This window comes from Ursus americanus, chromosome 18, assembly GCF_024610735.1.
Source record: "Ursus americanus isolate L20-20 chromosome 18, mUrsAme1.1.p, whole genome shotgun sequence".
Classification (NCBI taxonomy): domain Eukaryota; kingdom Metazoa; phylum Chordata; class Mammalia; order Carnivora; family Ursidae; genus Ursus; species Ursus americanus.
Genome location: NC_142144.1, coordinates 27,383,889 through 27,399,787, shown reverse-complemented (window position 1 = coordinate 27,399,787; position 15,899 = coordinate 27,383,889). Strand labels below are relative to the sequence as shown.

The 15,899-nt window shown below is 38.1% G+C and overlaps 1 protein-coding gene and 1 long non-coding RNA gene across 2 annotated transcripts in view; one reads left to right on the top strand and one right to left on the bottom strand.

Annotated features, from left to right (window-relative positions):
- The window catches only part of SMC2 (structural maintenance of chromosomes 2), a 68,208-nt gene that overhangs the window by 22,977 nt on the left and 29,332 nt on the right, over nucleotides 1-15,899 (top strand). The window contains exons 12-16 of the mRNA XM_045780351.2: nucleotides 5,496-5,613; nucleotides 6,509-6,647; nucleotides 7,006-7,125; nucleotides 8,829-9,033; nucleotides 14,628-14,763. Of these exons, the coding sequence (XP_045636307.2) occupies nucleotides 5,496-5,613; nucleotides 6,509-6,647; nucleotides 7,006-7,125; nucleotides 8,829-9,033; nucleotides 14,628-14,763 (718 nt within the window). The remainder of the gene's footprint in view (nucleotides 1-5,495; nucleotides 5,614-6,508; nucleotides 6,648-7,005; nucleotides 7,126-8,828; nucleotides 9,034-14,627; nucleotides 14,764-15,899) is intronic.
- The window catches only part of LOC123781066 (uncharacterized), a 614,912-nt gene continuing 613,770 nt past the window's right edge, over nucleotides 14,758-15,899 (bottom strand). The window contains exon 6 of the long non-coding RNA XR_015727365.1: nucleotides 14,758-15,524. This is a non-coding gene — a long non-coding RNA (uncharacterized LOC123781066). The remainder of the gene's footprint in view (nucleotides 15,525-15,899) is intronic.

Genomic DNA, 15,899 nt, shown 5'->3' with positions numbered 1-15,899 from the left:
ATGATTTATTTGTTTTTCGCGTATTGAGTTTGAGAAGTTCTTCGTAGATCTTGGATACCAGTCTTTTATCTGTAGCATCATTTGCAAATATCTTCTCCCATTCCGTGGGCTGCCTCTTAGTTTTTTTGACTGTTTCCTTGGCTGTGCAGAAGCTTTTTATCTTGATGAAGTCCCACAAGTTCATTTTTTTCTTTTGTTTCTCTTGCCTTTGGAGATGTGTCATGAAAAAGGTTGCTTTGGCCGATGTCGTAGAGGTTGCTGCCTATGTTCTCCTCTAGGATTTTGATGGATTCCTGTCTCACATCGAGGTCTTTCATCCATTTGGAGTTTATCTTTGTGTATGGTGTGAGAGAGTGGTCAAGTTTCATTCTTTTGCATGTAGCTGTCCAATTTTCCCAGCACCATTAATGAAGAGACTGTCTTTTTTCCACTGGATGTTTTTTCCTCCTTTTCAAAGATTAGTTGCCCAAAGAGCCAAGGGTCCATTTCTGGGCTCTCTATTCTGTTCCATTGGTCTATGTGTCTGTTTTTGTGCCAGTACCATGCTGTCTTTGTGATCACAGCTTTGTAGTACAGCTCGAAATCCGGCATTGTGATGCCCCCAGCTTTGTTTTTCCTTTTCAACAGTTCCTTGGTGATTCGGGGCCTTTTCTGGTTCCATACAAATTTAAGGACTATTTGTTCCAGTTCTTTGAAAAATGTCATTGGTATTTTGATCGGGATAGCATTGAAAGTCTAGATTGCTCTGGGTAGCATGGACATTTTAACTATGTTAATTCTTCTGATCCATGAGCATGGAATATTTTTCCATCTTTTTGTGTCTTCTTCAATGTCTTTCAAGAGTGATTTGTAGTTACTACAATATAGATCCTTTACGTCTCTGGTTAAGTTAATTCCAAGGTAACGTATGGTTTTTGGTGCTATTGTAAATGGAATGGATTCCCTAATTTCTCTTTCTTCAGTCTCATTGTTCGTGTATAGAAATGCAACTGATTTCTGAGCATTGATTTTGTATCCCGCCACATTACTGAATTGCTCTATACCTTTTAATAGTTTGGGAGTGGATTCTTTTGGGTTTTCCATATAGAGTATCATTTCATCTGCGAAGAGAGACATTTTGACTTCTTTGCCGATTTGGATACCTTTTATCCCTTTTTGTTGTCTGATTGCTGTTGCAAGGACTTCCAGTACTATGTTGAATAATAGTGGCAAGAGTGGGCATCCTTGTCGTGTTCCTGATCTTAAGGGAAAGGCTTCCAGCTTTTCCCTATTGAGAATGATATTTGCTGTAGGCTTTTCATAGATAGTTTTTATGAGATTGAGGAATGTACTCTCTATCCCTACACTCTGAAGGGTTTTAATCAGGAAAGGATGCTGTATTTTGTCAAATGCTTTTTCTGCATCTATTGAGAGAATCATATGATTTTTGAATTTTTCTTTCTGGATAAAATCTAAGACACTGATAGATTTGTGAATGTTGAACCACCCTTGCATCCCAGGGATGAATCCCACTTGGTCATGATGGATAATCCTTTTAATGTACTGTTGGATTCTGTTAGCCAGGATCTTGTTGAGGATTTTGGCGTCCATGTTCATTAGGGAAATTGGTCTGTAATTCTCCTTTTTGATGGGGTCTTTGCCTGGTTTGGGGATCAAGGTAATATTGGCCTCATAGAATGAGTTTGGTAGCTTTCTTTCTGTTTCTGTTTTTTGAAATAGCTTTAGGAGAATAGGTATTATTTCTTCTTTGAATGATTGGTAGAATTCCCCAGGAAAACTGTCCGAGCCTGGAGTTTTGTTATTTGGAAGGTTGTTTATCACTGACTCAATCTTCATAATTAATTGGCCTGTTTAAAAAATCAGTTTCCTCCTGTTTCAGTCTTGGTAGTTCATAGGTTTCCAGGAAGGCCTCCATCACTTCCAGATTGCTTAATTTATTGGCATAAAGCTGTTGATAAAAGTTTCTAATAATCCTTCTAATTTCATTGGTGTTGGTGGTGATGTCTCCTTTTTCATTCATAATTTTATTAATTTGGGTCCTTTCTCTATTCTTTTGGATAAGTCTTGCCAGTGGTCTGTCAATTTTATTGATTCTCTCAAAGAACCAGCTTCTAGTTCTGTTGATCTGCTCTACTGTACTCCTGGTTTCTAATTCATTGATTTCTGCTCTAATCTTGGTCAACTGCTTCCTCGTGCGTGGGTTCGGCCTTTCCTTCTGTTGCTGTTCCAGCTTCTTGAGGTGAGAATATAAAAACTGCATTTTAGATTTTTCTATTCTTTTGAGTGAGGCTTGGATGGCTATGTATTTTCCCCTTAGGACTGCCTTTGCAGTATCCCATAGGGTTTGGACCGTTGTGTTTTCATTCTCGTTGGTCTCCATAAATTGCTTAAATCGATTTTTGATTTCCTGGTTTATCGAGTCATTCCTGAGCAAGATGGTTCTTAGTCTCCAAGTGTTTGAGTTTCTTCCAAATATTTCCTTGTGGTGAGTTCCAATTTCAGAGCGTTGTGGTCTGAGAATATGCAGGGAATAATTTCAGTCTTTTGGTATCGGTTGAGACCTGTTTTGTGTCCCATAACATGGTCTATTCTTGAGAATGTTCCATGGGCATTAGAATAGAATGAGTATTCTTTGGTTCTGGGGTGTAGTGTTCTATATATATCTATGAGGTCCAACTCGTCAAGTATGGCATTCAAAGCTCTTGTTTCTTTGCTGATTTCTTGCTTAGGTGATCTGTCTATTGCTGATAGTGGAGTGTTGAGGTCCCCTACTATTAATGTATTTTTATCTATATGTCTCTTTATTATGGTTAAGAGTTGGCTTGTGTATCTTGCTGCTCCCCTGTTGGGGGCATATATATTTATAATTGTCATATCCACTTGTTGGATACATCCTTTAAGAATAATATAGTGCCCTCTGTGTTTCTAACTATAGTCTTTAGTTTAAAATCCAATCTGTCTGATATGAGAATTGCTACCCCAGCTTTCTTTTGAGGTCCATTGGCGTGAAAGATGGTATTCCATCACTTCACTTTCAGTCTGAATGTATCTTTCGGTTTAAAAGGAGTCTCTTGTAGATAGCAAATGGATGGGTCATGTTTTTTTATCCAATCTGCAACCCTGTGGTGTTTTATGGGAGCATTTAGGCCATTTACATTGAGACTGATTATTGAGAGATATGATTTTAATGATGCCATGTTGCCAGTAAAGTCTTTGTTTCTATAGATTGTGACTTTCTGTTCTGTATCACTCTTGGGGCCGTTTTACTTTAATAGAACCCCTCTTAATATCTCCTGTAGGGCTGATTTCGTGGTTACAAAATTGGTCAATGACTGATGGTTCTGGAAGGTCCTTATCTCCATCACTTCTGAATGACAGCCTTGCTGGATAAAGGATCCTTGGCTGCATGTTTTTCTCTGAAAGAGCTTTAAAAATGCTCCCCCAACCCTTTCTCTCATTCCAGGTCTGTGTAGACAGGTCTGACGTAATTCTGATAACTTTGCCTTGGTACATGAGAAATTTCTTTGCCCTGGCCGCTTTCAGTACTGTATCCTTGGATGTAATATTTGCGAACTTCACTATGACGTGACGTGGTGTAGGTTTGTCGTGGTTGAGCTTGGGAGGGATCCTCTCTGCCTCTTGGACACGAATGTTTGTTTCCCTTGCTAGATTAGGGAAGTTTTCAGCTACAATTTGTTCAAATATCTCTTCTAGACCTCTCTGTTTCTCCACCCCCTCGGGGATGCCGATGATTCTGACATTGGGACGTTTCACTGAGTCAGTAATCTCCCGTAACCTAAATTCCTGAGCGGGGATTTTTTTGAGTCCAGATTCTATTTTAGCTTTCTCCTCTACTAACCCATCGTCCAATTCGCTAATACGTTCCTCTGCCTCATTTACCCTGGCTGTCAGAGCCTCTATTTTTTATTGCATTTGGCTCATAGAATTTTTAATTTCTGCCAGATTCGCTCTCATTTCCACCCTTAGAGATTCTATATTCTCATTAACATTTTCGTTAATACTTTTTTTCAAATGTACACATCCTCTTGACCGTTGTTACTCTGAATTCCATTTCTGATAATTTAGTTATATCCATATCCATTAGTTCTGTGGCAGAGGCCACAGACTCATTGTCTTTTCTTTGCTGGGCGGGATTTCCTTCTCGTCATTCTGATGAGGAGAGGGTGTAGGGTTGTCCAGAGCCCAAATTATTGACCGGGACCCAGGCCATGCACCCTTGTTTAATAGGGATCTTAGGGATGTGGGCTTCTTCATTTTTCAGCCTGCCTTCTGGGGGAGGGGCCTGCCGCGCTGATACTCAGGTAACCCTGTTTGGGTAGAGTCTCCGTGTCCCCTGCGAGGGGGGATGGGGATGGGCACTCTCTGAGCCGGTATTTCCAGGCTTTTGTTCTCTGGTGGCTTTCCCTGGCGGTTTGCTGTGCCTCTTCTGAGAGAGCAGCAGTAGCCGAATCTCAGCCTCTGTCTCAGAACAGAGGGATCGCAAACCATTCTCCTCTGATGTTCTGGCCACTTTAACTCTGTTACTGTTGGTGCTGCTCAACCCTGCAGCGTCCCGGGATGTGCGCCGCACACCCGGCGTCCCAGCCCTCACTTCCAGGGCCGGCGCATCTCTGTCCTTTGTGTTTCTCATGCCGCCAGCCGCCCGCCACCCCGTGCGCTCCGGAAGCTCCCGGTCTCAGTCTGGATCCAGTGAGCGCACCGGAGCTCCGGTTTTTCAGTCTGGTGGTGCGCGTTCCCCGGCTCACGGTCTCAGTCTGCTCTCTCTCGCGGGTGCCGGTCCGCGAGTCTGCCCGCTCCCCCGTGCAGGTGGCTACTGCTTCCCGGCGCCCCAATGTGGCGGCTCCCTCCCCCTTCCCTTTATCTTCCGATATCTGTGCGCGGTTTCACGGCTCCTCGCTTCCTACCTCAATACTCAGCGCTGGAGATGTTCATTTGTAGAGATCCAGATGCGTCTTCCTGCGTCTCAGGCTGATTCCGTGGATGTTCAGGCTGGTCTGGTACCTATCCAGCTCCACTCAGGGGACAGGCTGAAAAAGGGGTCCCCTACTCCTCCGCCATCTTAACTCAGGAATGAAAATTTCTGTTATTTGTTGGTAATAATGTCTACCTGATCTTTCATGTTAAGTGTGCTTTTTATTTAATACCAGAAATTTGTATTTTGCTTCTAGGAATGCTTTGGAAATAGAGGTTACTGATGGTTTCTTTAAAACTGTAGAATAGGGGTGCCTGGGTGGCTCAGTCGTTAAGTGGCTACCTTCGGCTGAGGGCATGATCCCAGAGTCCTAGGATCGAGCCCCACATCAGGCTCCTCTGGTGGGAGACTGCTTCTTCCTCTCCCACTCCCCCTGCTTCTGTTCCTTCTCTCGCTGGCTGTCTCTCTGTCAAATAAATAAAATCTTAAAAAAAAAAAAAAGCCCGTAGAATATTTGCATTTTTAAAATTCCGTTTCAATTTACTTGTGATTTACTGTTCAGAAAACAAGGAGGAAGGACTTCTGGAAAAGCGCAGGCAGCTATCTCGTGATATCAGTAGATTGAAGGAAACATATGAAGCTCTCTTAGCCAGATTTCCTAATATTCAATTTGCCTACAGGTAAGAGATTTAAACCTTAAATTTGAACTTGGTAATAGCCAAAATATATTTTTATTTAAGCTGGAAGACAATCTGAAAATTTTATTTACATCAAGATTTCTGTATGAAAAATATCACAAGCTACTTTTCCTTAATTGGTATTTTTTCCCCTAAACACTTATTGAAATGTTAACCAAGATATATTTTCATTTAAGCTGGAAGACAATCTGAAAATTTTGTTAACATTAAGATTTTTGTATGAAAAATATTATAAGCTGCTTTTCCTTAATCGACATTTTTTTTCTTAAATATTTATTGAAATGTTTCAAGCGTTGGCAGTGGGAATTCTTAAGACCAAAATGAGGGAAATTAAATCTCAGTCCAACGTTTCTTTAAATATCTACATTAACATTTTACAATTTACAAATTTACATGGGTTTTTTCATGGAGTACTTAGAGTAATATGTTTATTACAAAGATTATAGCAGCAGGGGCGCCTGGGTGGCTCAGTTGGTTGATGGTCCGACTGTTGGTTTCAGCTCAGGTCATGATCTTGGGCTTCTGAGATTGAGCCCTGTGTGGAGCTCTGCACTCAGGAGGTAGTCTGCTTCCCCTCTTCCTCTCCCTGATTCTTACCCCCTCTCATTCCCTCCCTCTCTCTCTCATAAATAAATAATTAAGAAAAAAAATCATAGCATCAAAGTTATTTTTGTTTTATTGAAAACAATATGTACCAAAAGATCTTTTGATTGACTTAACAATAGTTGGCTAGTCATCTGAACATTAAATTTTTGTTTTTCTTAAAAGTGTGTATGCTTCTCTTTTAATGTGTTGGTAGGAAGAGCTCTTGACTAGTAAAATACAACTTTTTCTGTTTTATTGTTTCAGATTAATTTTGTCAACTGTTCTATTTTAGGGATCCAGAAAAGAACTGGAATAGAAATTGTGTGAAAGGACTTGTAGCTTCTCTGATTAGTGTGAAAGATACTTCTGCAACCACAGCTTTAGAATTGGTGGCTGGGGAACGGCTCTACAATGTTGTAGTAGACACAGAGGTAAATTAATTAAAATTTGCAGTTCCTCCTTAACTGGAAAAACCATGAGCTGCTAGAACTGAGTACTTTCTTGATGTTTTAAGCTATTCCTAAGGTTGCTTATCTTTACAGTACAGCTATTCAGTTAATGACTTTTTATTATATTATTGCTTATATTATATTTGATTAACTTTATTCCCAGGGAAATCTCATGCTTACTCAGGAATCTAGAATGCATATTATCAGTTTTAGACTTTCCATTGTTCAGGATACTAGGCACTAAACATTTAATTGTGGATTCCTAAACTTGTACTCTTTCCCTCTGAATGTTTTCTGTCATTAATATTTTATTTCCTTATTTCAAATCATAATTTTTTAGGTTACTGGGAAAAAGTTACTAGAAAAGGGGGAATTGAAACGTCGATACACTATAATTCCACTCAATAAAATTTCAGCCAGATGTATTGCTCCAGAAACTCTGAGGGTCGCTCAAAATCTTGTAAGTCGCCTTTATATGTTTTATCTGTATCTTACTTGTTTTTTTGTTTTTTGTTTTGTTTTGTTTTAGTTAGAGGACATTAATTTGGGGGACATAATCATACATAATCATGTAGAAGTGCAAAATTTTGTTGTTACCATGCCTAAGCTACAAAAAAAGAGTTTGCTTTTGTGAAAATAGATGGAAGGAGAATAGAAATGGTGGAAAACTAAAACTACCTTTGATATTTCAATGTTGTAATGTTAAAATGTCTTTAAACCTTCAGTCAGGTCACATGACTATCACATGATAACATTAAATTTCTAATCTCTGAGTTACTAGAATTACAGAGCTTATAGATACCAGAATTCTTTAGTTTTTTTGCATGCTAAGCACAGTTTAACTGCCCACAGTGACAACTGTTATGGGAGGTATCTACCAGTCTTACAGACATGCTTTCTGTAGGTCGCCTTCCAACCTCTGGACATACAGCAGGGGACCAGGATAGCCAGTGAGCTGCTGAGGTGTGGATCTAAGTGGTACAGCTATTATTAAAAACAAAAACAAACCCAACAACACACACAACAAAAAAAATAAAAACAAACCCCAGAGGAGTACAAGGCAATACATTTGCAAGGCAATTATAGTTGTGTGATATTGGGTAATAACACGAAGCCAGTCCTAATACTCAGCAGTGTTGCCAGTTTGTTACTGAGCAGGCATTCCAAGTGCATCAGTTGAAAAGACAGTTATATGAAACATAGAAATATATTTATAATTAAAATACTAAATGGATACTCAGTTTTCTTATAATTAAGAATCCATCAATGAAAATTATTTCAAAATACAGTTGTATTGACATGTATACTCTCAGGAGAAGGAAAATGAGGGCAGAGAAATTGAAAGGTGGTGTTTCTGGTTAGAACTTTGGTTACTTTGAAAAATCACCATTGGGTCTGGAAGGTTTTGGAAGTTACTTCAGCTTTTGGACAAGTCCCAGTGTAAGAAGTAAATTGGGGTTTCAGGTAGTAGCAAAAATACTTCTACCCAGGTCCCTTAGCCAAACCTTTTTAACGGTAGCTGCTGTGTCAGAGGGCAATGCTGAACGTCTGTTATACAGAGCTGGCTTCACTTGGATTTCTCTTGCTGCTACTAAGCTCCTGAAAGAATGCTTAGTTATTTTAAAAAGACGGGCAGAGTGCACATCAACAAAGGTTGAGAAGATGCAATTGGATCAAAATAAAACACAGGGATTAAAATTTTTTTTTTGCCGTCGCAATGTTGTGTTTTTCTGTAACTGATAGGTGGCTGCTCTAGCGTGTTTAATTTGAATGAAAAAGTATTCACTATAGAATAAGTAGATCAATAATTGAAAGAAAACATTTTATATAATTGTGTTGATACAGCGGTTGCTGTATTTTAACTTGAGAGAGTGTCCAAATAGTCCATTTTGGATTTAGAAACTTGGTACTGGCTCCTGCTTAATAGATACTCTCCTAATGCCTGGTACTTTAAATATTTTACTTAACCATAGAGTTTCAATGTTTAAATTTGAAATTGTTTCTAAAACTCTTGAATTTTCCATAGTATTTTAGAAAGTTCAAAAGGAATTCTAATGCTCGGTAAGTAGTACTTAAATTTCTAGTATGGCAGTACTGTTTTGTAAAATAATATTTGAAAGGAGAGGTGGTATGTACTGTGACATATCTGTTGTTTTCCCACAGGTTGGTCCTAACAATGTTCATGTGGCTCTTTCCCTCGTTGAATACAACCCAGAACTTCAGAAAGCAATGGAATTTGTCTTTGGAACAACGTTTGTTTGTAATAATATGGATAATGCAAAAAAAGTGGCCTTTGATAAAAGGATAATGACTAGAACTGTAACTCTAGGAGGTGATGTATTTGATCCTCATGGGACATTGAGTGGAGGTAGGTTGCTTTTTTGTTTGTTTGCAAGGAATAAAAATAGCTAATATTTAACTCATTCTTTGCCAGGTGCTATACATATTTGCTTTATTTTCTCATTTATTCCTTACAACTATTCTATAGTTTTATTACTTTTCCCTTTTTTTAGGGAATGAAATTGAAATTAGAAAAATTTAGTAATTCATTCAGTAGCAAATAGTGTTAGAGCTAGTATTTTAACTCAGAGTTGGACTTCAGAGCTAATGTTGAACTGCTGCTAAGCATTCTTTCCTCTGTATGTTTATTAAGAACTTAGGCTATGCCAGGAACCATACCATTAGTTCATTTAACATTTCAATAGCTCTAGGAGACAGGTAAGATTGTAAATAGGAGAAGCAGAAAACAGAGTTATTTAAGCGTATCAGTTTACTAGTGACGTAAAAAATCTCCTACTGAAGTGCAAAGATTTATGCATTTGACTTTCTATTTATTTACTTTTAGGGCTGGTTGTGGTTTTTTTGGGCTTTACTTTTGGGTTTAAACCTAAATGATGAAAAAAAAAGAGTTAAAAATAAATAACTAAAATGATACACAAGATATGAAACAAATAGCAACAAAAAGAAAGCCTAGAAGACAAGATTAATACTCAGTACTAAATGTATTAAAAGTAAAAAGAAACTGGAACTTTCTTATACCATACACTAAAACTCAAAATGGATGAAAGACCTAAATATGAGACAGGAATCCATCAAAATCCTAGAGGAAAACACAGGCAGTGATCTCTTTGACCTTGGCCACAGCAACTTACTAGACACACCGCCAAAGGCAACGGAAGCAAAAGCAAAAATGAACTATTGGGACTTCATCAGGGTAAAAAGCTTTTTCACAGCAAAGGAAACAGTTAACAAAATTAAAAGGCAACCTATGGAATGGGAGAAGTTATTTGCAAATGTCTTATCAGATAAAGGGCTAGTATCCAAAATCTATAAAGAACTTAATTAAGCTCAATACCCAAAAAACAAAAAATCCAGTCAAGAAGTGGGCAGAAGAAAGGAACAGATACTTCTGCAAAGAAGACATACAAATGGCCAACAGACAACATGAAAGAAAAAATGCTCAACATCACTTGTCATCAGGGAAATACAAATCAGAACTACAATGAGATACCGCCTCACACCGGTCAGAATGGCTAAATTTATCAACTCAGGAAACAACAGATGTTGGTGAGGATGTGGAAAAAGGGGAACCATCTTACCTGTTGGTGGGAATGCAAACTGGTGCAGCCACTCTGGAAAACAGTATGGACATTCCTCAAAAAGTTAAAAATAGATCTACCCTACAGCCCAGCAATGGCACTACTGGGTATTTACCCCAAAGATATAAACATAGTGACCTGAAGGAGCACATGCACCCCAATGTTTACAGCTGCCATGTCCACAATAGCCAAACTATGGAAAGAGCCCAGATGTCCATCGACAGATGAATGGATAAAGATCTGGTACACACACACACACACACACACACACACACACACACACACACAGTGGCATATTACTCAGCCATCAAAAAGAATGAAGTCTTGCCATTTGCAATGACATGGATAGAACTAGAGGGTATTATGCTAAGCGAAATAAGAGAAAAAAAATCATATGATTGCACTCATGTGGAATTTAAGAAACAAACCAATGAACATAAGGGAAGGAAAAATAAGCGGAAAACAGAGGAAGGCAAACCATAAGAGACTTACCTCTAGGAAACAGGGTTGCTCAGAAGGGAGGTGGGAGACGATGGGGTAACTGGGTGATGGGCATTAAGGCGGGCACTTGATGGAATGAGCCCTGGGTATTATATGCAACTGGTGAATCACCAAGTTCTACCTCTGAAACTAATAGTACAGTATATGTTAAATTGAATTTACATAAAAATCAAACAAAACAAAGTAAAAAGAATCATGCAGTATTGATTGTATACATTTTTTCTTTTTTGTTAAATTTTAATTCCAGTAAGTTAAAATACAGTGATGTATTAATTTCAGGTATACAGTTTAGTGATTGAACAATTTCATATAATACCTAGTGCTCATCCCAACAAGTACACTCCTTAGTAATCCCTGTAACCCATTTCACCCATCACCTTACCATCCCTCCATCTGGTAACGATCAGTTTGTTCTCTATAGTTTAGAGTCTGTTTCTTGTCTCATCTCTCTTTTTCTCCTTTGTTTCTTAAATTCCACATATGAGTAAAATCATATGGTATTTCTCTGACTTATTTCACTTAGCCTTATACTTCCTAGTTCTATCCATGTCTTTGCAAATGGCAAGATTTCTTTTCTTTTAGCTGAATAATATTCCATTGTGTGTGTGTATGTGTGTATATATATATATATACACACATACACACACACATATATACATGTATATGTGTGTGTGTGTACCTCTTAGCCATTCTTCAGTCGGACAGGTGGACTGGTTCCATAATTTGGATATTGTAAATAATGCTGCAGTAGACATAAGGGTGCATGTGTCCCTTTGAATTAGTGTTTTTGTATTTTTTGTATAAATACCTAGTGGTGTGATTGATAGATCCATTTTTAACCTTTTGAGGAACCTCCATACTGTTTTCCACAGTGGTTGCACTAGTTTTCATTCCCACCAACAGTGCAAAAGAGTTCATATTTCTTCACATCCTCTGCCACACTTGTCTCTTGTGTTTTTTATTTTAGCCATTCTGATAGATGGGAGAGGTATCTGATAGATACCTTGTAGTTGCAGAGTGATGTTAAGCATCTTTCATGTGTCTGTTGGCCATCTATATTTCTTATTTGGAGAAATGTCTCATCATGTCTTCTGTTCATTTTTTGATTAGATTTTTTGGGTTTTGAGTGTTGAGTTTTATCAGTTTTTTATATATCTTAGGTACTAATCCTTATCAGATATGTCCCAGGTCGGGAGACATGATGTTGCCAGGGGTTTGGACCGGTCTTCTGGGGGTGGGAGCCTGCTATTCTGGGACTGAGGCAAGAGTGATTGGGAAGGGGGAATCCACCTGAGCGATGGAGTTTGGTGTAAGGATGTTACATAGCAAGTGTCTGCTGGGTTGGTTCCCACATGTGGCCCTGTGTTTATACTGAGGGGTGGGAGAGGGAAATGATGCCTGCTCGTTTCTTTGTTCTAGGAGGGGTTTCTCTGTGAACACTGCCTCTCTGGGACATGCTTCCAGATGAGCTCATGACCTCCCCACCGTGTGCCCCAGGTGCTCTTCAGAAAGCTGTTACTGTGCTGTTTGTTGGTGGGCTGTTTGCCCTGCTCTCTGTCCAAAGAACAATATCCTTGGGGCTCTACCAGAGCCAAGCACACTGACCTTTAAAACCGTAGGTTTTAAGCTCTCCTGGTTGCCAAAATTTGGCCCCTCTCACTTTCGAGCCAATTGTTATGGGGATTGGTCTGCCCTGTGTGGCCTCCCCTGTGTGCTAGTCCGGCTCTGACCACAGCTCCCAACCCTCATGACAGCCGTTTCTCTCCCAAGCCACGGTCTGCACATTTCCGACCTTCTTTGATGTGGTCTCTTTTCTGCCTTTACTTGTGGAGCTTGGTCTGCCAGTCTTCAGGTCGATTTCTGGGGTATTTTGGATGATTTGATAGTTATCTAGTTGTATTCATGGTATGAGGTGAGCCCAGGGTCTTTCGCTTCTGCTTCCATCTTCCTCGCAAATCTTGGATGTAGGTTTTATATCATTTTGTCCTCAAAATTCTGTGTGGCAAATAAGATGGAAATTTTTGTTTTGTTTTTAAAACCGGAAATTGTGAGTTTGGACGATTTAATCCAGAGTTTTACTCAACTTAAGGATTGGGTTTTCTTTAGAATACCTACGGTGTCACAGCTATTTAATTAAATACTGAGAAATTATAAAGTGTCTTAGCCCTCAAGGAGCTCATAGTGTAGTAATCAGTCTTGTTGCTGTTATTTATTTTTCTCAAGTAAGTCTGTTCTTTTTCTTTTTTCTCTCTTGCATTTTGCCCTATTAGGATATTCTAGCTACTGGAAATTTTTTTTAGATTCAGTACATTTTTACCCGTGTTCAGGAAACGCTAAGTTCTAATTTGAGTATACGCCACTGCATCTGTGAAAAGTAAAATGAAAAAATTAAATCTGCCCTTGAGAATAAGATAATAATCATATTCTTCTTATTCTAATATTTGCCACATTGAGTTTCCAGATCTATGTCGAGTGATCAAGTAGCTAGCAAACACTGAATAGTACTTGGCTGTGTACCAGGCAACATTGTAAGACTGTGCCGTCCCGTACAGTAGCCATATGTGTCTCTTAACATTTAATTAAGATAATTAAAGTTAAATAAAAATAATTTCCTCAGTTGTCCTAGTCACATTTCAAGGACTCTGTGACCACAAATAGTTAATGGGTACCTGGGCAGTGCAGATACACAACATTTCTGTCATTTTCTGAAGACCTATTCTCAGGGCTTTAAATAATGAACTCTTTTCATCTTTCTAGCAACTATCCGGTAGGTATATTATTATCATCTGCAGTACACAGTTGTAGAAACTAATGTACAGAGCGGTTATATAATTTGCAGGTAAGTGGCAAAGCCCAGGATTTGAATTCAGGTTATCCGTTTGCACAGTTTGTGCTTTTAACCAAACCAAGAGACTATATAATGCCTGTTGAGATATCAAGGGACTTAATTTCTTTCTAGGCCAAGAAAACAATAGGCAGTGAAGTGAATTCCAGTATATACAGTAAGAGGATTAGTATCTGTAATTGGAGGATAAAGAGAGATCAAGTATTTTTAAATATATAAAATAGAAGAAACTTTTTAGATTTCATTGGTTTGAATGTTCTTGAAGTTCCTACTTTAGGGATGGCAAATATCTATCCCTGTATCATATTACCAAAGTGCTTATAATAGCATTGCTAATTGACCTTTGCATTCTCCCATCAAACCTAGAGTTTTCTTGCCAACATAACTCAACCTGTTGTTGTCAGATAATTATAGTTGCTTGTAAAGTGAAACCAGCTTCCTCTGCTGTATCAAAGTTTAGGCCAGGTTATGGTACGGTAAAAAAAAATAGCCCCCAAATCTCAGTGGCTTATAGTAAGTACCACAATTACGCTACTTTACCTGTACGTCATTTATCTCTGTTCAGTGTTATTCATGTTCTGGAACCCAGGCTGAAGGAAAAATAGCCCCTACTTTGAACATGGTTTTCTAATGGGAGAGGGAAAACAAATGGTGAATTATGTGCTGCCTTTTAAAGCTTACTTTCAAAAGAGGCCAGAGCATTTTCCATTTCATTGGCCAGAGCAAATCACATGGCTAGGCTGATATTGGAGAGGAAAATGGCCCTGAGAAGGATGGGCCCAGTAGGAAGGGGCAGTGATTATTTTGAATAAACAATCCATCACATCTGCTTAGAAGTATTATCAAGTATGTATGTCCTAAGATTTTAATGATAAAATGAATTCTGTACCTTTATAAGCTTACTATAAAAGATTTGCTATTGAATCTTTTCAAGTATAATTCTTACAAAGTTTTTTATTGTCTACTAAATATGTGGTAACTTAATGTCTAAGGCTTGTTACAATTTGTTTCTATCAGGTGCTCGATCCCAGGCAGCTTCTATTTTAACCAAATTTCAAGAACTCAAAGATGTTCAAGATGAGTTGAGAATCAAGGAGAATAAGCTACAGGCTCTAGACGAGGAATTAGCAGGTCTTAAAAACACAGCTGAAAAGTAAGACTTCTGTCAAATTAAGTTGTATTTTTAAGTTTCTTTTTGGTCAGAGACTCACGGTAGAAAATGAAAGAATTTTCTCTAAAGAAATACAACTTCTGCCCTTTTTCATAATATCCTTGATTTTATTTGAATAAATTGTGAGTAGATAACTTGTATATCAGTTATTTTTTTCTGATAAAAATAATGTCTTTGTTATACGAAAATAGGAAAGGTAATTAAACAAAAGGAAGAAAAAACCATCAGCCGAATATTTTTCTTTCCCTGTTGAGATATACTGTTACTCTACTGGGATTGGTGGGGAAATCCGTAGATATTCTGGAGGTTCACACCAGAGGATACTGGAGTCCTTCATTTGAAATGATAAACAGTATAGCATCGATCAGATGCCAACATTAAGTTTAGCAGCTTGTGGCTGTCCTGTACATACAAGGATCACTGGGTTGCCTACTGAGGAAGTAAACAAGTTCATGTCAGAAAGTCATTGTTAAGGTGTTTCCTTACAGTGTTTCTTCTGTATGGGTGTGGATATGGGTATGCGTGTGTGCTTTTCAACATTACTTCTGTTTGTGTATGATATGGGGAGATATTTTTATTTTTTTTGAAATTGGGATCATGCTATTTAATGTAACCTCTTTTTGTCAGTTAATGTTATTTATTACTGAGTGCTTCCTTTGTGCCAAGTACTCTTCTAGGAGCGGGAATATAGCAGTGAACCAAACAGATAAATCTCTTCCTTCTTCTTGTTGTCATATATATAGCTGGGAAAACACAATAAAAAAAAGTTAAATTGGTAAAACATATTAGCTAATGCTAAAGTTCTAAGAGGAAAAATGCCACAAACTTAAAAAGTACATTATTTGAAAGTTTCTAATTTTTTCCAGTCTCTCTGAAGATGACAAATGGAAAGAGAGTTAAAATTAAAATCAGACATTTTATTCAGAATTCACGATACTGAATAAAGGTTAAAATATGTACGTAGACAAACTTCAAATATTTGTAAATTTTTAGCATTCATCTTCTGAATTATCAAAGCTTGGAATGGTGCCAAAACTTTTTTGGAATACTATACATATGGAAGAGATGGTCATAATCATTCAAAGATAGAAATTGTAACAAAATGCCCACTTTCAAAC